The 24178-nt window shown below is 43.3% G+C and overlaps 1 protein-coding gene across 1 annotated transcript; it reads left to right on the top strand.

Annotated features, from left to right (window-relative positions):
* Window positions 1-6171: 6171 nt before the first annotated feature.
* TALDO1 (transaldolase 1) lies at window positions 6172-23583 on the top strand. The gene is made up of 8 exons (XM_072118188.1): window positions 6172-6407; window positions 15426-15549; window positions 16426-16533; window positions 17287-17418; window positions 17500-17675; window positions 19619-19816; window positions 21081-21226; window positions 23386-23583. Exons 1-8 carry the CDS (start codon window positions 6308-6310, stop codon window positions 23401-23403), a joined length of 1002 nt encoding a protein of 333 aa, XP_071974289.1. The 5' UTR covers window positions 6172-6307; the 3' UTR covers window positions 23404-23583.
* Window positions 23584-24178: the final 595 nt, after the last annotated feature.

Raw genomic sequence — 24178 nt, 5'->3', positions numbered from 1 at the left:
CTGGCCTCAACAGTGCTCTACCACGAGTCCCAGTAACTTCAGACATGAACCTAGGGAGTGTAGCTCTGCGGCGTTCCCCTGCTCCCTCATCAGCAGGTGGTGTCTCACCCCGCCCAGGACCACGGCCTCTGACCCCTGCAGTAGTTGGACGCCCACGTCCCCGCCCTCGTCCTCTACCCCTAGCCCTGGGGTTAAACATTTTTAAAATGAGAGTTATAACTTTTTTTTTTTTTTTACTTTTTTTTGTTTTTTTTTGTGTTTTTTTGTGTTTTTTGTTTTTTTTTGTGTTTTTTGTTTTTTTTTGAGTTTTTAGAACCAAACAATCCTATCCTATTGCTATGGCTATTTTCTAGCCAAGTATCAAAGGAAGCACACTACTATGCCAGATGAGATGACACTGAGTTAGTGCCTAATAGAAATCCAACCCCTACTGAATTTTCCCACTTCAGCCTTTGCTATGGATATGTGCGCCACTAAGCGCAGAACACAGCGGTCGCAAGTCTCACTACAAATTGCTCAGAATTGGCAAGTACATGCACTGCAGAAACTACAGCCACCAGCAGATCAACCAGAAATCAAATATATAGAACGCTACTGTAGGCTTCAAGAAGCTATTTGTATTCTCCTATGGCTATTTTCTAGCCAAGTATCAAAGGAAGCACACTACTATGCCAGATGAGATGACACTGAGTTAGTGCCTAATAGAAATCCAACCCCTACTGAATTTTCCCACTTCAGCCTTTGCTATGGATATGTGCGCCACTAAGCGCAGAACACAGCGGTCGCAAGTCTCACTACAAATTGCTCAGAATTGGCAAGTACATGCACTGCAGAAACTAAAGCCACCAGCAGATCAACCAGAAATCAAATATATAGAACGCTACTGTAGGCTTCAAGAAGCTGTTTGTATTCTCCTATGGCTATTTTCTAGCCAAGTATCAAAGGAAGCACACTACTATGCCAGATGAGATGACACTGAGTTAGTGCCTAATAGAAATCCAACCCCTACTGAATTTTCCCACTTCAGCCTTTGCTATGGATATGTGCGCCACTAAGCGCAGAACACAGCGGTCGCAAGTCTCACTACAAATTGCTCAGAATTGGCAAGTACATGCACTGCAGAAACTAAAGCCACCAGCAGATCAACCAGAAATCAAATATATAGAACGCTACTGTAGGCTTCAAGAAGCTGTTTGTATTCTCCTATGGCTATTTTCTAGCCAAGTATCAAAGGAAGCACACTACTATGCCAGATGAGATGACACTGAGTTAGTGCCTAATAGAAATCCAACCCCTACTGAATTTTCCCACTTCAGCCTTTGCTATGGATATGTGCGCCACTAAGCGCAGAACACAGCGGTCGCAAGTCTCACTACAAATTGCTCAGAATTGGCAAGTACATGCACTGCAGAAACTAAAGCCACCAGCAGATCAACCAGAAATCAAATATATAGAACGCTACTGTAGGCTTCAAGAAGCTGTTTGTATTCTCCTATGGCTATTTTCTAGCCAAGTATCAAAGGAAGCACACTACTATGCCAGATGAGATGACACTGAGTTATTGCCTAATAGAAATCCAACCCCTACTGAATTTTGCCACTTCAGCCTTTGCTATGGATATGTGCGCCACTAAGCGCAGAACACAGCGGTCGCAAGTCTCACTACAAATTGCTCAGAATTGGCAAGTACATGCACTGCAGAAACTACAGCCACCAGCAGATCAACCAGAAATCAAATATATAGAACGCTACTGTAGGCTTCAAGAAGCTGTTTGTATTCTCCTATGGCTATTTTCTAGCCAAGTATCAAAGGAAGCACACTACTATGCCAGATGAGATGACACTGAGTTAGTGCCTAATAGAAATCCAACCCCTACTGAATTTTCCCACTTCAGCCTTTGCTATGGATATGTGCGCCACTAAGCGCAGAACACAGCGGTCGCAAGTCTCACTACAAATTGCTCAGAATTGGCAAGTACATGCACTGCAGAAACTAAAGCCACCAGCAGATCAACCAGAAATCAAATATATAGAACGCTACTGTAGGCTTCAAGAAGCTGTTTGTATTCTCCTATGGCTATTTTCTAGCCAAGTATCAAAGGAAGCACACTACTATGCCAGATGAGATGACACTGAGTTATTGCCTAATAGAAATCCAACCCCTACTGAATTTTCCCACTTCGGTCTTTGCTATGGATATGTGTGCCACTAAGAGCTAAACACAACGGTAGCAAGTCCCCCTGCTAATTCCTCACAAAATGGTAAAAGATGCAAATTAAAATAAAAAAAGTAGAACGTTATTGTAGCCCTAAGAAGGGCTGTTGGGTTCTTTGAGAATCACTCTTGCCTAACAGTAAGCTAATAGAACACCCTAACGCTTTCCCTGACCAGCAGCAGCTCTCTCCCTAGCGGCATCCAGAGACAGAATGATCCGAGCAGCGCGGCCAGCGGCTAGTCTATCCCAGGGTCACCTGATCTGGCCAGCCAACCACTGCTATCGACGTGTAAGGGTACCACGTCATGCTGGGTGGAGTGCAGAGTCTCCTGGCTTGTGATTGGCTCTGTTTCTGGCCGCCAAAAAGCAAAACGGCGGGAGCTGCCATTTTCTCGAGCGGGCGAAGTATTCGTCCGAGCAACGAGCAGTTTCGAGTACCCTAATGCTCGACCGAGCATCAAGCTCGGACGAGCATGTTCGCTCATCTCTAATTGTAACACTTTTTATAGTCATTTTTCTCTAATTGTCGGGATCAATAAATTTTAATAATACTCAAACAACCTCCCACACTCCAAGACCCCTAGCAGACGCCCCAAGCATGGTCAGCTGCTATCCTACAAAGCCCCACAACAGCTTTTATGGCTGCCAACAGCAATCAACTTATTGGGACTTGGGAATATAACTTAAAATGGCTGCCACTGAAGAATGCTAGGGCGTGTCATCTTCTCTAACCACCAGATACAGGGGTGGAGTCTGGATTACAGGGGCCATTTTTCACTCCAAGGAAAATATAATAAAATCTCTTTTTCTCAAATTCTTTCCACATCAAAAACTTTGAAATGTCCTTATCACCTGTCTCTTTCTTCATTGGGCACTCTGAAGGATTCCTGTCACTCTGTCCTGGTCCGTCCGTCAGTCAGAGGCTCTAAGTGTCTGTTTTGCAAATCTGATCAAGTTTTCTCACTTGTACAATCATCAGATCATCTGACACATCCCAAAACCTTCAATACTACTTTTCATTTCAACACAAAACTACCAGCCCTTATGTCCGATCATGTCAACTTGCACTTTTCCATCAGTCCTACTTAACTCAACAACCTTTTGTCTACTTACATCATCTTTCCCCTCCATGTGGGACACAATCTGAGTAGCTTTTCTAGGTCCGCACCCTTGGCTTACTTTACTTTGCTTACTTCCCATTACAAATGTCTACAACTGCAACACTGCCAAACCTGTCCCCCACAGATACAACGAATCCGACACCTTGTGTGACCGACCCCAAAGAAACTAGATACCAGACTTCCACAGAGGACTCTTTACCAAGTCTCCCTTATTGACTCTTAACCAAATCAACTCTCTTTGCTGAACTACTCTCTCCTTGACTCTTTACCAAGTCAACTCTCCTACTGACTCTTTACCAAGTCACTACTAGTTCTTACAGTCATCCACAAAGTCGTTCAGACTCCAAAATGAAGCTAAACGCACACCTGATCAGAGTGGGTCTCCGCTGCACGTGCACAAATTGAGCTCTATACCTCTATGGGCAACCCTATTGACACCAGTCAAACAGTACTATAGACACTATGATAATCTGACAATCACAACAAAGTATCTCCTACTTTAGCAGTGCGGACCTCTAAGGGTTACTCCCTCCCGTCCCACTGCTTCAGCTAACACCACAGACTGTCTGACCATCCGTCACTGTCCAGTCTCTGTCCAGTCTCTGTCCATCACCTTACAAAGTGGTTCTTTGCCAAAAACTATGAGCTTAGGTTACAGTGAACAACAGTGGCAAATACATAACACAGAGACAGTCTTACCCGGTCCGTCCAACCAGTGAACCAGAAGTGACATATCAAGGTAGACAATAAAAAATTAATATCTTACCCTGAGAGCTCTCTGGTCAGTTCTGTTCACCAAGCCGGCGGGGACACTTCACGGAGGCTGTCTCGGTGTTGTTGTTGTTTACTCCTAAACCCACCCAGATGGACGCCAAATATTGTTAGGGATTTTTATGCAGGGCCCCAACAGCCCTCTTGACTTTTGTAAGGTGAGTCCTAATTAACCCTTTCATGGTTGAACATAGAGACCAAGACATGTCAATCTCTTAGTCAAGATCTTCTCTCCTTTAATAATGAAAATGCATAATATATATCAGACAGAAGAGTCATCAAAGGGGCGTGAATAGTATACTGCAAAGCTATTGGTCATCAGCAAATTCTGGGAAAAGAAAGTTAATTAATTGTGCGCAGTTCTCAGAGACCTTGTACACAGATATTGTTTATACTAAGAAGAAGATAAGTGGCTCCAGAATCATATTATTATGCAGCTTCGAGGACAGACTGGCTTCTCATTAAATGTCAAAGGGTATTAGCTGACAGGCCAGCAAACAGGTTACATAAAATGAAGTTTGAATCATGACATTAACTTGACAATGGTCAGGGAACATGGCCGCTGTATCTAAGATGGCGGACAGTAGTCAAGATGGCGTCCGAAACCAGTGCGACCTCCTTAACACAGAGAAACCTAAAGCTTAATATATGCCTGGTGTTTGACAGAAAACCGACGGGAGGAGGATGTAAGATGGGTTAGTAAAGAGAGAGTTGAAATGTAGGACTTCCCCAGTCAAACCAGTAATGGAGGAGCTGGTGTGACGACATATGCAAAGACCATGACTAGGGCTATGTGGTAACTTGTGGCCACACAACAAGAGATCACTACAATGCACGGTTTCATTATGACTATTAATAGTGAATATAGTGATGTGCGTTACTGCCAGCAATGAACAAAACCTGCTGGATTTATCCAAATTCGGTCAAAATGAATGCATGTAGCATTTTTTTTGTCTTCTATTCCGTGTGGTCGTTATAAATCAGTGTTCCCCAACCACCGGTCCGTGGCCCAAAATCGGGCCGTGGAACGCCTGGTTCCGGGCCGTGGCCAACCTCAGTAAAAGAAAAAAAATTTTTTTTTAATTATATATATACAATCACCTTTTGCGTTCCCCTGCAGCAGTCTTCTCTTCCTATACTAAATTTCCATAATAATGCACTGCTCTATTGGTGACAAGCATCATGATGTCATCACATCATATCTGCCAACAATAGATCCATGCATCAATGCGGAAGAGAAGTGAAGGAAAAGAAGACTGCTGCAGGGTAATGAGGAAGGACTGGACGACTGGAAAAGGGGGTATTGGAATCAGAGGAAGGGGGCAGCTAAAGGAAAGGGGACATGGGAGGAAGGCATGGGAAAGAAAACTTTGGAGGGGGTACGCTACAGGAAATGGGACAATGAAAGCAGGGGGTTCTTCTTCAGGAAATGGGACAACATAAGCTAGCCACACAGGGAGTTATGGTGGGGCATGCAAACATACACCAGACCGCATCCCCCTACCCACCGGTCCCTGGAGAAAATATATGTTTACAGCCGGTCCCTGGGCAAAAAAGGTTGGGAACCACTGTTATAAATGACCTACATTATAAGTGATATCTGTGCAGACCTTGTCAGCTGGAAACTGTAATAAGTCGCCATGTAGCTGTTATAACCTGGAGAGCTTGCACAAATAACCTTAGGCTAAGTTCACACACCATAAAAATAACGCAAAAGAAACTGCACATGGAAACCAGGCTTCCATAATGACACCTTTTGACATACAGGCTATACAGATTCAGAAGTTCCCCTTTAAATGTATTTTATTAATGAAGTTCTGTGTAACTCCCCTCCTGGAAGTAGGAGCTCTCCATCCATTCCCTACTGGATGCCCCTCCCGGCCCCTCTCAGTTTGGTGACATCGTGAGGAGACATGGACTTGATCAGCCTCCCCTCCTTTCATTGGTCCCCGAAGCTGTCATTCTTTCCGCTCCCACGCCCCATCACGTCCCGGCAGGTGAGGGGGCGGGGTCGGAACACGTGCTCCTCTCAGCGCCCGCGGATTGGTCGGGGATGTCGCTGCCGCTCGCTCCCGTGCTCCCGTGCTGTGGTGTGCGCCCGCGCCTCCTTCACTCCTCCGCTCCCATTGGCTGAGTGCCTCGCTCCCCTTCGCCGGCCGCAGCTATAAATACACCCCACAGGACCCACACAAGACCCTGTGATGTCCAACTGCACAGTGAAGAAGCAGAGGATGGAGGAGTCCGCGCTGGAACAGCTCAAGAGCCACACAGTGGTCGTGGCCGACACCGGGGACTTCAATGGTGAGAAGTGATGGTGGCCGCCTTCTTCATAGCTGTGCATACAGAGCCTCCTGGTACCGCTGGAGGACTAAAGCGAGTCCTGATATAGTGACACAGGCCCTCGTGTCTCCCTGGCTCATAGGGAGCGCGTTATCTGCTTCTGTCTATTACCTGGCAGCCTGCCCTGTCACATGTGCTGCCCTAATATACTGCCATGTACTGCACCTGTGTGCCCTGCCGCATGTGCTGCCCTAATATAGTGCCATGTACTGCACCTGTGTGCCCTGTCACCTGTACTGCCCTAATATAGTGCCATGTATTGCACCTGTGTGCCCTGCCGCATGTGCTGCCCTAATATAGTGCCATGTATTGCACCTGTGTGCCCTGCCGCATGTGCTGCCCTAATATAGTGCCATGTATTGCACCTGTGTGCCCTGCCGCATGTGCTGCCCTAATATAGTGCCATGTATTGCACCTGTGTGCCCTGCTGCATGTGCTGCCCTAATATAGTGCCATGTATTGCACCTGTGTGCCCTGCTGCATGTGCTGCCCTAATATAGTGCCATGTATTGCACCTGTGTGCCCTGCTGCATGTGCTGCCCTAATATAGTGCCATGTACTGCACCTGTGTGCCCTGCCGCATGTGCTGCCCTAATACAGTGCCATGTACTGCACCTGTGTGCCCTGCCGCATGTGCTGCCCTAATATAGTGCCATGTACTGCACCTGTGTGCCCTGTCACATGTGCTGCCCTAATATAGTGCTATGTACTGCACCTGTGTGCCCTGTCACATGTGCTGCCCTAATATAGTGCTATGTACTGCACCTGTGTGCCCTGTCACCTGTACTGCCCTAATATAGTGCCATGTACTGCACCTGTGTGCCCTGTCCTATGTGCTGCCCTAATATAGTGCTATGTACTGCACCTGTGTGCCCTGTCCTATGTGCTGCCCTAATATAGTGCTATGTACTGCACCTGTGTGCCCTGTCCTATGTGCTGCCCTAATATAGTGCTATGTACTGCACCTGTGTGCCCTGTCCTATGTGCTGCCCTAATATAGTGCTATGTACTGCACGTGTGCCCTGTCACCTGTGCTGCCCTAATATAATACCATGTACTGCACCTGTGTGCCCTGTCACCTGTGCTGCCCTAATATAATACCATGTACTGCACCTGTGTGCCCTGTCCCATGCGCCGCCCATAGTACCACGTACTTCACCTATCTTCCCTGGCAGTACATGTGCTGCACTAATCTAGTACCCCTATACTGCCCTTGTGTGCCCTGGTAGGTACTTGCTCATATAAAGTGCCCTAATAGTACCTATCTACTAATGCTGTGTGCTGCTGACCTCTGCTCATATTTGGTGCCCTAATATTACCCATGTACCCCTCCAGGCTGCTTCTGCTTGTGTCATTTGAACTGTGGTTATGTGCTGCTTTGTCTTCTCCTATTGCTTGCATGTGCCTGGCTTTTGCGCTTGTGCCTATATGACTAGTTACCCTATGAGTACACATGTGCCCACTGCCTGTCTCTACTTGTAGAATAAAGTGTTGCTTCCCTCTACTTGTGCCCCTGCTTCTGTCTGTGATACATCTGCTGCTCCAGTGCATTTGGGCATGTGCTGTATACACTATATAGCACTGGAGTCTAGTGTTTGGCCACATCCAGTAGCACCATAGAGAATGAATGGAGCAGGTTTCTTCCTGCAATAAGTAATATAGGATCCCTCTTCCCATGATCAGATGGGGCTGCATTTGTTACTTTCTAGCTTCGGTTCAGAATATAGGACCCGATGCTGTTGTTTTATTTCTGGAATGAGACCTTTCGCCACAGAAAAAAAATCTATGAAAAATGAGCTGGGTGACTGATCAGTCATGTCAGTCTATTACACTGATGGAGATAGCCAAGGGCCATACTCCGCTATCTCAGTCAGCGCTATAGATATGAATGGAGCAGCAGGAGACGTGTGACCGGGTGCTCTGGTCATTTATAGTACAACTGCTCTCCCCATTCTTGTAAACAGTGGGTGCTCTGACAATGACCCCACTGTCTCCTATCTTGGGTATAGTGGGAAAACTTGCCATTTCACATTGGCAGCTGGACAACACTGTGAATACTCAGATTTGGACTTGCAGATTTGGTTTCAGTTAATGCTAGTGCTAGTAGTGTGAATTTTTAGCTACTTTGTAGCATTTTTAATGTTGGGTACCTCGAGGTCAGACCTGCACATTGTACTCCCTGCAGCCACATCCGACCCCCTTTTTTTATGTAGGGATAGGTTGTATATGGGAGGTATTGGGACGAGTGAGTAAGTATTTATCTGGCCATCTAAAACCATTTGTTCTCATGTGGCTCCATGGGAAAATTGAATATCCAGCCCTTCTCTAGGTGCAGCTGTGGTGCATCGGGGGGGAAGCGCTGTACCCAGGTCACCTTAAATGCTCTGTTAAGGAGTGGTAAAACAAATCCTAGAGAATAAAGGTGCAGGTTGTGCTCAGGCTTTGTGTTTTAGCTGTGCTAGCATGACATCAGCAGAGAAGAAACCTGCAGTCACAAATGTGTGGATCCATGATATAACTTGTTGCACACAAGGAAGTATTAATATTTAAATATATAAATATTTGTTACTTGCTCATACAGGAAACTGTTTCCCCAGTCATCATGAGTGGCTGTACAATAACTGCCGGACTGCAATTCTGACTGACTGCTGCCATCACTTAATGATCTTTAAAACCCAACCATCCAAGCATGTAAAAAGGATGGGGGGGAAAAGATGAGAAAACATATTGTATTTGACCGCTGCCCCCTGATAGGCCTAGGGAGGCAGGTAATCGGTTACTAGACAGCCTCTGGTCATACAAAGACCTGAGGCTCTTGTTTTAACACCATCATTGTAATAAATGTGGTAAATCCCCATACTATAGGGTTAAAGTACCATAGGGGGTCTGAAAAAAAAAAAAAATCATATCATTCATTCCCTAGAACTGATATGAATATAAAAAGTATAAATCATAGACATGTTGGGTATCTCTGCGTCCCAAAATTTCCAATCTATCAAAATATAACTCTTGTTCCCGGCATTTAACCCTGTAACGGAAATTGATGCCTGAAGTCGAAAATGGCACTTTTTTGCCGTTTTGAAAAAATAAAAATGATCAAAAGGCCGTACAATCCTTAAAATGGTAGCATTGAAAAACTCGCAAAAAAGATGCCACACACAGTTCCATACATTGAAGTATGAAAGTTATTAGTGCCAGAAGATGGCAAATAAGATTTATTTTTTTTAAATGTATGTAAACATTATAAAACTTATAAAAAGTTGGTTTCCCTGTGATCGCAGCGACACAAATAGTAGACATGTCATTTGGGCCGCACAATGAAAGACGAAAATTCTAAGTCCACAAGAAAATGCGGTTTTTCACGATGGTCACTGCATTTGGATTCATTTTCCCGCTTCCCATTACTCAGTGTGGAATATTAAATGGTCACTATGAAGTGCAATTGTTGCACAGAAAACAAGCCCTCATACAGCTCCGTACGTGGAGAAATAAGTTATGGATTTTCGAAGATGGGTAGTGAAAAATGCAAACGTAAAAACAAAAATAGTGCCTTGGCATTAAGGGGTTAACACAGAATGGACCCCAAATATATTCAGCTCCCCTCTGCTTGTACCCACCTTACAGAGAAATGTGGGTGGGAATTGTGGGTCTACATCAGCTGGATGAGGTGTCTGTGGCACATGCAGACCCCCCTGCACGGTCATGGCAGCTTACAGGGGGATGGGCATCAGAACATGGGGTCTGTGTTGTACTTGTAGCATCATTTTGGTATAAGGCACTAGACTGGGGAAGCAGTACACCCCTTCATAGATCTCATTCATGGAGTGAGTGTGGTTCTGCTGAGCTGCGTGGTGATCGGACACTCCTCAGTGCTCCTTCCTTGAGGATGTCAACACAGTGGAAATGCCCACATTTTTGTGTACATGGTGGTAGATTATATCATTGTATAACTGACTGATGACTACCATAGTATTTTCGAAAGGTGTGTTTGGCTAAAATTGCCCAACCTTGAATATCGCTTCAAGGAAATCTCCCATCATAAACCAGGGACACTTACTCATAAATCCAGGCACCGTAATCTTCTGTTTGTTATCCTTGCCCTCCTTCCTATTAAAATGGCCGGGTGCCATTGGTGTCTATGGGGACATATATATGTTCCAACAACATCTGTGTGAATGGGCCTTGGTGCCCCTGATTTATCTTGATGGTTTTTGATGGTAGATTTCCTTTAATGGTGCGCTGTGCTATGAGGTATATTGTAGTAACATTGACATCTTTCAATGTTGTCTTAGAGACAACATCGCAAGGGAGCATAAACCTCAAATTCTTGGTTACTTTTTCATCACAATTGCTCAAGTTCCTGTTATATGGAAGTGTAATGTCTAGTTACCAAACTGGTTTGCAGCACAGCACAATGGAGCAATGTCTTGCAAGGGGAATGTGGAAATAATTTTTACATAAGAGGACTTTCTATAGGACACGATTGGATATTGGGAAGGTAATGAGTGATAGTGATGCCAGGGATGCAGAGACCCTGCTCAGTATTTGGATTGATTCTCTGTGTAGTCTAGAATGAGCGGCTAAACTCTCTGCCAGTGATGAATGTGCCAGAGCAAGCTCAGCAGTTCCCTCGTAGCCACCCACATCTGACCATTGTACACGAAGCTTCAGCGCGCAGGGACGAACGCTCCTCACTGATCGAGATTCACTAACATATGCTTGGCGTGCTTATGTATGGCATGCGTCCAGCTTGATGGAGGAGAGGTGACCCCCTCCCCTATCTATAGTGATGCACGGTGTATGGGCTGTGCACACTGGGAAAGATAGGACATCTTATCCCTGTGTATAGAGTGGTACGGTGCCGCACGTGGGTGACACCGGATCGCTCTGTGCAGCTATTGCCGTCCATGGGTGACATGTGTACAGCCGCACATACGGTCGTTTGAGTGCGGTCTTTTACTATGTATCAGAGTTTGAGGCGTGTACCAGAACTGTCCCCTAACATTTCCAGCCTACAAAGGGTTTATAATTTCTAGTTTGATACTCAAAACAGACCTGTATTTTATTCATGACCCCACTATATTGGAGGGAGAGTGGAGATGTCACAAATATGGGCAGCATATGCTGGGATGTGTATAACATATATAGGCATGAGGTAGGTATGACATACATGTGGTGTACGTGCATTATAGCGTGCTGAACCTGCTAATAGCCAGATCTGTGTCTTGTAAAGTGTTGGAACAATGGCCCATTGAATGGAGAGCAAGAAATCATTGAAGTTCTTATGGAGCCGTCATAAATATTAAATCCATGTTTGAATATTGAAATGTGTGATTTTCCAATAGAATTACTGTATCAATTCCTCATGGTTTTCTAGATCTCTGCTTGCTGTCATTCTATAGGAAGCTACTTTGTGAATAAAATCCAGTTTCTGGTCATGTGATGTCACACAGGTGCACAGCTTGTTATGACGCCCAGCTCTAATTAACTGGTTCACGATGGCCCGCCGCGTATTCACGGTGGTGGTCGTGTCCCACTGCATGGAGAGGGCTCACGGGCTGAGCCCTCTCCATAGCCGGTAAGTCTTTGCTGCATATTGCAGCAAAGGCTTACCGGTAACACCGATCGCGGGTGTTGTCACAGCGATCGCTGCAGGCAAAGCTGCCGGCAGCCTCAAAAACCCATGCGCCGCCATCATTCCTAGGATCGTCGCCCACCGTGACTTCATAGGGGAGTGGTGATTCGTCTCCATGGTAGTCTTCGGAAGACCCGAGGCTATTTTATTTTAACCCCTTCATTACAATGTGCTGATAGCACATTGTAATGAATGAGGAGGAAAATCCCCATATACTGCCATACTGAAGTATGGCAGTATATGATAGGATCGATTAGACAACCTAGGGTTAAAGTACCCTAGGGAGTCTGAAAAATAGTAAAAAGAAAAATAAAAAGTTTAAAAAAAATTATAATCCCAAAAATTCAAATCACCCCCTTTCCCTAGAACTGACATAAATATAAATAAACACTAAAGATCATAAACACATCAGGTATCGACGCGTCCAAAAATGCCCGATCTATCAAAATATGATAACGGGTTTTCAATGCGTTTAACCCCGTAACAGAAAATAGCTCCCAAAGTTGAAAATGGCACTTTTTTTGCCATTTTGAAAAATATAAAAAAATCTATAAAAAGTGATCAAAAGGTCGTACAGTCCTAAAAATTATATCATTGAAAATATTATCAAATGTCGCAAAAAATGACACCACCCACAGCTCCGTACACCAAAGTATAAAAAAGTTATTAGCGCCAGAAGATGGCAGAATCAAAAAATAATTTGTACAGGAGGTTTTAATTTTTGTAAATGTATGAAAACATTATAAAACCTTTATAAATTTGGTATCCCCATGACTACCGACCCAGAGAATAAAGTAGACATGTCATTTGAGGCGCTCAGTGAAAGCCGTCAGCCCTCAGAAGAAAATGGCACAAATGCGTTTTTTCACCATTTTCACTGCATTTGGAATTTTTTTTTTTTCCCGCTTCCGATACACGGCATGGAATATTTAATACCATCACTATGAAGTGCAATTTGTTACGCAGAAAACAAGCCGTCACACAGCTTTTTACATGTAAAAATAAAAGTTATAGATTTTTGAAGGTGGGGATTGAAAAATGGACATGAAAAAACAGGAAAGGGCCCGGTCGTTAACTGGTTAATTTGTAATATAATGGGCTGTGCATGTGTGACCTCACATGACTAAGTGTATCTATCCAATGGAAATAGGGAAGCTTCCTCATGTGACAGCAAGCAAAGATTAAGAGAACTGAGAGGAATTGATACAGAAAGTACCGGTATATTGGCAAATTGTAGAACTTTTCATGACACAAGTATCTGTGCTGAAAGGTAGGCAATCCCTTTAAGATGGACTGGCAGATGGCCCTTGGGTTTTGCAATCTACAGACACTATTGTATCAGATGCTCAAAACAGAACATTGCAAATTATAAATTTTAAGAAACATTCTTGGTTTTGTGCAATTTGTTAAACGAGCTTACTCCTTCGTCATCTGGCAGCGGTGCCGCTCATTCTGCCTAGTCACTGTGAGTAAGACTTATTGACTTGTCGTTGTCTGAGATGTTACACCCCACATTGTTCAGGTTTAAGAGATCCCATTAATTCCACACAGGTACAAATTATCTTGTGAAACTTGTAGATTTCCTGGAAGGCAAGAAAACGGAGAAATTATACACCATTAAAAACAAGGGACACTTACTCATAGATCCAGGCACTGGCCTCATCACTTCTAAAATCACCTTTTACTATTGAGCTACTCTGCCAGAAGGGCCCCCTGGGGTGCCTGTAGATTCACAGGCTGTTAAACTGTGCAGGGCACTACCCTCCTCCTCCTGTGTGCTGGAAAGTCCTCTGGTGCAGTGAGATTACATCAGGCAGAGTGAGAAAGGGAGGAAGGATGTTGAGGGAGCCGCAGGGGGGGGGGGGGGTAACAGCCTGTGAAGCTGCATCATAGAGGGTTTCTGGCAACACCCTCAGGGTTATTAGTAAAAGTTTGAAAGTTTATTTTAAAGGAGACCATAGATAACGAATGAGATTACAGCAGTCAGTGTCTGGGTCTGAGTAAGTGTCCCTGGTTTATCATGCTGAATTTTGATGGTAGATTTCCTTTAAAGGGATCCTGTCATTGGCCATGTTATTTTTACATGAAGACGGGTGTATCTGAATAATTGTACTGTGTTTTTAATTAACATTACTGGGCTCCCTAAGCAGTTTGATCGTCCCGGGGGAGGATATAAGTCATCTCCCCTACAGGGGTGAGCCATTAATTTTTCCATGGGACCACAGGAGCAAAAGGAATGGTTCTAGAGGGCTGGACCAATATAATTAATTCTACCCAATACCCCCTCTCATTATGTGCTTCATAATACCCCCTCGTATTACACCCTCATTCATAATACCATCTTTAATTATGTTCTCTTTAATAATGCCCCATTCATAATGCGTCTTCTGACTACCATCAATATCAAGCATGATATACCAGGGACACTTACTCATAGACCCAAGTACCACAGCACTGATACGTACTCTTATATTTGTTAATCATGGCCTCTTAGAGTTTAATAATCTCTAAAATTTTAATTTAATAATCTCATCGCAGCAGAGGAAGTTTTGAGCACACAATTAGAAGTGTGGCACGGTGACTGAGTGAGTAGCACTTCTGCCTTGCAGCGCTAGGGTCCTGGCTTCAATTCCCACCCAGGTCATCATCTGCAAAGAGTTTGTATGTTCTCTCCGTATTTGCGTGGTTTTCCTCCAGGTCCGCTGGTTTCCTCCCACACTCCTAAACCTACTGGTAGGCTGTTTAGATTGTGAGCCCCATGGGGACAGGGACCAATTTGGCAAGTTCTGTACACCGCTGCGTAATCTGAAGGCGCTATATGAATAAAGAATTATTATAAAGTGCTCCTGCATAGGGTACAGCTGCAGCACGGAGGGGCTCTGAGTAAGTGCTGCTGGTTTATCATGCTTAATTTTGATGGTAGATTTCGTTTACATTTTTAGAGCACAAAATGTTGTAGCTTTATGGTGAAGTTTAAAGGAGTAACTGGGATGCTGAGCTTCTCGTCATGGAAGGTGGTTTGAGAACCTGACACCAGATTTTACCCCATGTGGGGGATGAAATGTCCTTATTTTATGTGAAATCTCAACTGTTTACCTATATAAAAAATCTAGCCCTCCTCCTCTAGTGATAGTCTGTAGATGGGTGATGTGTATTGTGTACCCCTTACAGGTCACTGATCAGTAGGATTGTTAACAGAATTTTCTATGGATTTCTGGTCAAAATGTTCTCTAAACACAAGCCCCTCATACAATGGCAGATTAATGGATTAAATGGATTCCTGAACATTTGCCAGTGTCTGGGCTGTTGGGTCGCTAATATTTTGCTCTTATCTGTTCTCTCAGCTATCGATGAATACAAGCCACAAGATGCCACCACCAACCCATCGCTGATCTTGGCAGCGGCACAGATGCCTGAATACCAGCAGCTGGTGGATGATGCCATCCAATATGGCAAAAAGCTTGGTGGGTGAGTACAAGACACGGCATTCATGTTGGGATACATTTTTGAAGATCTTTTGCAGATTTAAGACCTTATATATTCCTGTAGCTGGTGTTTGTCAGACGTGCAGGTAAAGGACTTGTACTAGTAAGAGTCAGGGCCAATGAGCCATCAGGGCAAATTCCACCATTCAGACTTGTGTGTTCTGAAGTCACATATTTACCCAACTATTCAGCAAGTTCAGCTGTCCGGTCACACAGGCTTGTGAAGAGTTTGGGTTGCCTATTGGTATAGGAGACCCTTCAGAAGTATAGAAAGCCTTTGCCAATATTCAATTGCGTGATCTGCAAACTAAATCCACAACTTTTAATTCTGATGTCTGATACTGGAGCAGAGAAGTGTTACAGGCCAAATAAAACAATTGTTTATTAAAAATTCAGTCAAGCTTTGCCCTTATTCTTACAAAATTAACTTACCTGTTAATTGAGCCCAATTATAAAAGCAAGGGTATAATAAGCTAAAAGAGCAATGTATCCTGCAAGAGGGGACACCCACCAGCCTATGTAAGTGCTTGGTTTACAATCCTTGGTCCTGGTAGATTCTTTTGAAGATGAATCTGCTTGGATTTACATCAGTTTTCTATTTGAAAATTAGATGAAATTTTGGGTCTGTTCTGAAAGTACACTGGCAGCTGTTTCTGTATATTGTTTGATTTTTCCAGTCAGCCCTTTTTCTCCATTGATCTCATTAGATTGTACTGGTTAGAAGATTGTCATTTCTCATGGGTGAAAAGAAATGGATGCAGTTCTTAAAAGTTTTGGAAAATTTGGGATTTAACTGCTCTTATAACAAATCGACTTGTGTTTCTATTTCATTTTTTTTATTTACTGACTTCATGTTTAGGTCTGCAGAAGAACAAATTAATAATATTATGGACAAGCTGTTTGTTTTATTTGGTGTTGAGATCCTGAAGAAAATTCCAGGCCGTGTCTCCACAGAAGTGGATGCCAGGTAAACTTTGTTTTTCAAGGTTCCTTCACAGTAGTGCAAGTACAAAAAAGGTTTCCCATTGTTTTGTGCTGAAACATGAGTTTAAGAGTTTGAAATTTGCCTTAAGAATGAAGTCTTATCTGCGGGCAGCTTATTATAGAGCAGGATGAGCTGAGCAGATTGTACATAGTGTCCTGACTATAGGTAGCATATTATAGAGCAGGAGGAGCTGAGCAAGCTTTCCGCAGATAGGACTCTATGTACAACCTGCTCAGCTCCTCCAGCTCTATAATAAGCTGCCTGCAGATAAGACTGCATTTTATTGCGAATTTTAAACTTTCATTCTCATATGTTATAGAGGAGCTGAGCACATTGTACATCGTGTGTGATCTTCAGGCAGCATGTTATAGAGCAGGAGGAGCTGAGCAGATTGTACATCGTGTGTGATCTTCAGGCAGCATGTTATAGAGCAGGAGGAGCTGAGCAGATTGACAGTACAATAGAATTGTTAATGTTTGATAGCTTTTAAAAATATATACCGTACATGTATAAATGTAAAAAATTCTGTACAAATATTAAATGTTTTGCAGCAAAATCTGAAATTGTAAAATTGCAGTCAACATACAATAAAATCACCCTTAAAAAAACAAGCCCTGACACTATGGCAACACATAGCCTGTCTTGAAATAAAACAAACTTTTTCTCTGGCAGCAAAGGTAAAATGTTCCAGGTGAATTCTGCTACTTTATAACAGTTGTGTATATCTTTCCTTAGACTGTCCTATGATAAGGATGGAATGGTAGAACGTGCGAGGCGCATTATCGCGCTCTACAAGGAGGCCGGTATTGACAAGGAGAGAATCTTGATCAAGCTGTCCTCCACTTGGGAGGGGATACAAGCTGGGAAGTAAGGCTCAACTTCGTAGGAAATTTGTGAATTTACCGAGCAAAGCAACTTGTATGAATGTTCTGCTTTACAATTCTCCAGGGTCCTGGAAGAGCAGTATGGCATTCACTGCAACATGACGCTGCTCTTCTCCTTCGCTCAAGCTGTGGCCTGCGCCGAGGCCGGCGTTACACTCATTTCTCCGTTTGTGGGGAGAATATTGGACTGGCACGTCGCTAACTCTGGCAAGAAGAGTTATGAACCATCTGAGGACCCAGGTACAATCTGACAAATTAAGAAATATCGTATACTGTCAGTACCATTGAAGTCCATGTCTGACGCATAGCTGGGTGTCGCACTGGGCCATCTGTCATTTATTAACCGTTTCTTGCACATGGCTATTTTTCACACAAAATCTTCAAAGGATTGTCCCAGGTTTTAAAAACATTGCGGCTTTCTTCCAAAAACTGTGCCACACCTAACCATGGTGTGTGCCTTATGCAGCTGTGCCGCCATAGAAATAAATGGAGCTTATTACACACACAGAAATGAGTTATACCACATCTCTTACATTGCAATACATTTTTATGAATCATTATTAAAATCCTTGCACATACACATTATAAAAAGGATTGCATTCTAATTCTGCCAGATAGTGTGTAGACAAACATACGGCTAATGCAGTGTTTGTATTATACTATAGACATTTAAGCATTGCCCATATGTTTGTCTACACACTATCTGGCTGATTTAGAATTCAATCTTTTTTATCATGTGTATATGCAATTATTTTAATGATTTAAAATGTATTGTAATATAAGATAACTACTTTGTGTGTGTATAATAGTCTTCTGGTATTGGTTGAGTTATATGGGGGGTCTGAAGGAGCTAATGGGCCCAGCTCATAATATGGCGCTGTATGAAGATTTGTGTAATAACTGAGCTTAGCTGCAGTACCACAGACTATCCAAAGTCTGGTGTGGCGCTGCTTTTGGAAAAAAACAGGCATGTTTTTCAAATCTCAGACAAACCCTTTAATGTCCTTTAATAATCCAGATGTTGTACCTAATTGGAGACCACCATAAAGCAGGAAGGGGGGGGGGGGGGGCTACCCAGCCTCTTTTCTGTCATTATAGGTCATTTGAATACAACATTTCTCCCAGAATATAATAAGACAATATTATGGTGCTGTCACAATCCCGGGTAACTGGTTTAGAAGCGTATTATGGGTCTAAATGCTCATAAGAGGTTCCCTTCAAGGCCAGAGTAGGCTCTTAAATCCTCTTTCTGCAGCAACTACATAAATGACTACATTTTTCTGTCACGGAGGTTTGTCATGGCCGTCTATCGTCTGGTCATGTGAATGGTGGATTTGCAGGCATGATGCCACATGATGATATGAGAAACGCTTTAGGCATTTGTCTAGATTATATGAAGTGTGACATCTGCTTATTTGTGCAAATGGTGGAGCATTTATTCATGTGAAGAGTATCTTCTGTTCTGGGTCGTACATAGTAAATGGCTCTGTAAGCATCTGTAAAACATGGTTTCATTTGTCAGCAGTTCTGGCCACACAACCTTGTAGACAGTGTTAGCAGACCTTACATTTGTTTACCATAGCTTTGCTGGTTTCAAAATGAGTAGTGATGTGAGAGATCTCTATGAACACAGCACAGCCCCTCTCCGCTGAGTAACTCTTGGAATATAATAGGGGTGGGTCTGTTCTGCAGTCCAGCTACAATCCTGGAATATTAAGACTTTTCACAAACCTGCTGCAAATAACATGCAAAGATATAGTTGCACAGCTCTGTGGGACTGCTACCTAACCCTGTCTGAAGCTTCATATGGTTGCAATTTCTGACAACTTCAGTTTTATTTGATTTTAATACTTCTCTTTAGTCAATCAATGTCTAGTAGGAGCTGACATGACCTCTGAAGAGATCCGCTGTTTGAGCCCAGCACAACAGATAATCAAAAGTGGATAGCTGCCTGCTCTGTTGAGTGGCTGGGCAGTGTAATTGCATATTCTGCAGCATAGCTCAAATTGAAGTAAATGGGAGCCTTCATTGTTCTCTAGGATGTGGTATAATCAGTAGCTGCCAGCTCTGTGCACTGCCTCTGGCCTAAACTGCAAATACTCGTGGGTGTATAGGCCACTTTTGGACATCCATAAAAATGTACAACATACTAGTGTTCACTTGAATGCTAATCTCTCCTTTAGGTGTGAAGAGTGTCACCAAGATTTACAATTACTACAAGAAGTTTGGTTACTCCACCATAGTCATGGGGGCGTCATTCCGGAACACAGGCGAGATCAAGGCACTTACAGGCTGTGATTATCTGACCATTTCTCCCAAGCTGCTTGGAGAACTCAGCAAGGACTGTACCAAGCTCAGCCCAGCACTGACCCTCAAAGAAGGTAAATGGGCGTCACTCCATGCACAATAGAGGTCGTGTAGCCACAACAATCTTACATGTGTGGGATACATTGGGGGTGTTCCCATGGGAATTTGTCAGAAGGTATCTTTTAGTCAGGGTTACAGAGGAGGGTAAGTAAACTCTGCAGCAAACTGTAATGGTGAAAGGATATTATGGGTCTTCAAAGTAAACTTCTACAAAAAACCCTTTTAAACCAGTTGGCCTTTTATGTAATTTTCTAAAATCTGTACAATAATTTTGCATGTATATAATTGTATACATGCATATAATTATATTGGGGAATAAATTTGAGTTCCCATGTTCTATATTTATGTGCATATGGAATGAAATCTGCATCAAGTTCACTGTTCTCTAAAACTACAGCCTTATAGACATGTCCCATCTTTCTCACGGCTAAGGAACGCCGTGAGCCCATTGACGAGTATGGTGGACGTATATACACTGTTTATACGTCCCATCCCGTCCCCCCACCTCCATATGTTCATGTGAATGAAGCCTTAAGATGTGTTACCCTGTCAGTTATATTGATTGATGTGGTTGGATAGAAATTTGGCAGATTTTAATGTCACTAATTGAGCGCTGCTGTTAAAACCACTGAGACCCTTTAAGTCCTATAATACAAGTTGCCATGCAGCCCTATTCTATTATTCAACAGGAGCAGAGATCTCTATCTGTGATGTATAACTGGGTGCAGCAGCGCCACCTTGTGGTCTTCATTTCTATAAATCTCCCTGACTCTTGCTTGTGTGAGTTTTGAACTTCGAGGCCGTGGGATTGACCCAGGGAACCCGCTCTCCTCTTAGAAGTAGATTGTCCAAATGCGGTAACTGGCCACTTATTTGGACAATCCATTTCATCCTGCGACCTCAACCAGTTAATGGAAATCTACAATCTGATTAATGCCTTATAAAGCAGCGTCATTGACTGAATAAACCTTGGTGCCTGGACCTGCCCTTGTTTTATATGGTTTCCTTATCCTAGTGCTACAGGGGTTGTTGCCAGAGCCCCTTCAAGCTTCAGCTGAACAGGCAATAACATATCCGTGAGCACTTACAGCTCATTAGGATATTTTTAATGCATCTGTTTTTAGGAAAAGTCCATAAGAACTGATAAGGCCAGATCCTGCATCAGGGTGCTAAGTGGATTCAGTCAGTGACTCATTCAGTATTTTCAGTATTGTGTAGAAACGATTTATTACAGTAATGTCTTCAGGAGCTAATGCAGCTTTCCCTGTGGTCTTACAGCTCAGGCCAGCAAACTAGAGAAAATCCACTTGGACGAGAAAACTTTCCGTTGGGAACACAATGAAGACCAAATGGCAGTGGAGAAACTATCTGATGGGATCAGGAAGTTTGCTGCTGACGCCATCAAGCTAGAAAATATGCTAAAGGTTTGACACATTTTATTTTAACTAAAAAAAAAAAAAAAAGGTCCACTATCAGCAGATTGATATTGTTAAAAAAAAGGTTTCAATATACTTTCTCTATCCATTCCCTGTGTTTTTCTAGATTCTGTTTCCCATTATTCACAGGGAAGCTTCATTGTTTACTTCCAGTAGATAAACAGCGGTCTCTGGTCATGTGATGTCACACAGGTGCACGGCTCGTTATATCACACAGCTGATTACCCTGCTATTAATGAGCTGTGCACAATGTGACATCACATAACTAGAGACCAGTTTTATCCAAAGAATGTAAACCATGAAGTTTTCTGTTGAATGATGCCAAGCAGAGATGTAGAAATATGTAAGGAATTGATACCGAAAGTATATTCAAAATGTTTAACTTTTTATTGCACACAATATTAGTTTGCAATATTGAGTCCTGTGCAAAGTTATGATATTGCAAGTGAGTGTGAACTGATCTTCAGAAAGATGATCTTCAGTATCTGACTATGCTGTGTTGCTCGAAGGGGCTTAAGTAAATCAAATGCAGAAAGCTGTTAAATGGCTGAAACGGGTGACCTATTGGAACTAAATATTTAGGTGCTGGGAATTGGCTCGTTTTGGATTTCTGGATGACTCCATTAAAGAGAACCTGCCATTTCAATAAATTGAACCCACCCAAAATCAATATTTTATTACCTGATTAAAAAGCCCATATGCCTAAATGGTTTATAAAAAATAAAAAAAAATAGGCTACAGATTGACAGTTCTTACTGCTAGGACGTGTTGCTTTGTGGAACATTGTCAGCCCTTTTACACCATTGGGCACTTCATGTCATGTGACCATGGACTTCTACTCTACCCCGTCCTCCATGGAGGTTGCTATGATTTCATGTGATCAGATACATACCGGTGGTAGACATTGCAAATGTAACTGGGTAAAGGACCTTGGAGGACATCACCCTGGTCACATGACTTTAAGTGCTGACATGGAAAATTAGGTGGAGTAGATGGGAGAGGGTCTGGACATGCCCCTTCTTAATATATCATAAAGTAGATTAATGGGAATGAAAGGTAAACTATTTTTGGCTAGGAGGGTGTAAGTTAATAGGGCTCTAATAAGAACCTTTCACCATTTTCACCAATACAACTGCATTTGTGAAAATGTATTGGGTTTCCATCAGAAATGAATGAGTTTGAAGAAAATTTTAAGTGGTTCTCCCAAGTATTAAGTTATGTCCTGTTCACAGAATTGGGGATAATGAGTTCAGGGAGGGTCTGGCTCCTGGAGAAACACTTACCACTGGAGCAAAAGGATGTGCATGTACCCTACCTCTACATTCAGCTGTATAAGTGAAATAGCGGAGCACAGCACTTGGATATATCTGACTGCTTCCAGAACAATGAATGGAGCAGTAGGGCGCATGCTTTTCCCCTCTGCTCCACCCATCTGTTCTGGGACCCCTGTGATCCGGAGTACAGGGATCGATTCTCAATGTACCCCACTATTAATGTACAGTGGCAAAAGGCACAAAACTTCAGTGTTGGGGTATATGCACATCCAGTCCAGTAGATATGGTGGAACAATACACAACCTGTAGGCCAGTGGTGGCGAACCTATGGCACGGGTGCCAGATGTGGCACTCGGAGCCCTTTCTGTGGGCACCCAGGCCTTCACACCAACAGTTTGCAAGCTAAGACTCAAGGCTTTCTCCTGTAATCCAATACAGCCCAGGAGCCGAGCTCAGCGCTATTTTAAAGCAACATCCTTGGCTGCCAGGACTACAAGAGGAGCGAGAAGTTGTGGATAGAGATGGATTGTCATTGGAGCTCCTGCTCTGGGCCCCTGGATTCTTCCTCTTCAGGGGACACTGGAGGGAAGCTACAATCCAAATTTCTCCATCTTTCTATTGTATTGTTGATGCCAATACGATGAAAACAGCAGGGATCAATAAGTTACTGCTTAAATTGTCATGTTGGCACTTTGCAACATATAAGTGGGTTTCAGTTGTAGCTTGGGCACTCTGTCTCCAAAAGGTCAGCCATCACTGTTCTAGGCCTTTTGAATTTTGTTTTGATTTTTTTTTTTTTTCTTTTCTTTTAGCATAAATTGCACATGACTATCGAAGACTTCTGCATCTTAAATGTGTTCTTTCTGCCCACAGGACCGCCTCAAGAAATAACATTACTGGCTCCTTTTATATATCCAGCTGCAATTTCCGGATCATTCCTGGCCTGTAATTGGCCTCTGCAGACCCTCATCCTCTCTCCTGTTTTTATCAGCATTGTTACATTACCATTTTGCATTTTCTGTTTTGTACGAGATTCTCCTAATGCACTGATTAAACCCAGTACTTGTCAAAGTCTTGTCTTGTGAGTAATGGATTTAATTGCTAAGAACGAGGCAATTATCCCACTTTGTACATGAGAGGTTTTCTAAGTGGTGGTGCTGTTTTATTTCTAATTTGGGTAGTAACCTTTGGCATGATCAGTGGGCTGCCCCTCTGGTCGTGTTACTTGAATATCACGTCATAAAAACCCACAAAGCATCACAGCACTCCATTATCTCTGGTACTCTTAGGTTACATTCACACGAACGCATGGGGGATGTGTATACGGCCGACGTAGGTCCCCCATACATCGCAATAGGCACACGGCGCCCAATGGAAGCAGTATGGTGCGGCACCCTACCGCTCCGTACCCCATGTCCAATCTTTCTCCAGAATACGGCGCCATGCGCTGTGTATTCCTATGGAGAGGGGTGTGGGTGAGCGGCACTCTCCCTACTCCTCTCCCCCGGCACTGCCGTGTGCCAGGTGTGCTACAGTACGGCGGGCAACGGCAGTGTGAATATAGCCTTATATGGTGAATGGGAGTCTGGAGATGGCTTAGCACTGTACTCTGCAGTTTCCAATACTGTACTTTTACAAATGATTGGAGTGAGAAGAATCATGCTTA

Source organism: Engystomops pustulosus, chromosome 7, assembly GCF_040894005.1.
Source record: "Engystomops pustulosus chromosome 7, aEngPut4.maternal, whole genome shotgun sequence".
NCBI lineage: Eukaryota > Metazoa > Chordata > Amphibia > Anura > Leptodactylidae > Engystomops > Engystomops pustulosus.
The sequence above is the reverse complement of the archived record's forward strand: the minus strand, read 5'-3'. Positions and strand labels throughout refer to the sequence as shown.

What these genes read in the sequence shown, in the direction of transcription:
- TALDO1 (XM_072118188.1), top strand. Translation starts at nt 6,308, where the DNA reads ATGTCCAACTGCACAGTGAAGAAGCAGAGGATGGAGGAGTCCGCGCTG. An exon ending in TATGGCAAAAAGCTTGGTGG is followed by an intron (nt 15,550 to 16,425) that starts GTGAGTACAAGA and finishes CTTCATGTTTAG; the next exon opens with GTCTGCAGAAGAACAAATTA. An exon ending in AGCACTGACCCTCAAAGAAG is followed by an intron (nt 19,817 to 21,080) that starts GTAAATGGGCGT and finishes GTGGTCTTACAG; the next exon opens with CTCAGGCCAGCAAACTAGAG.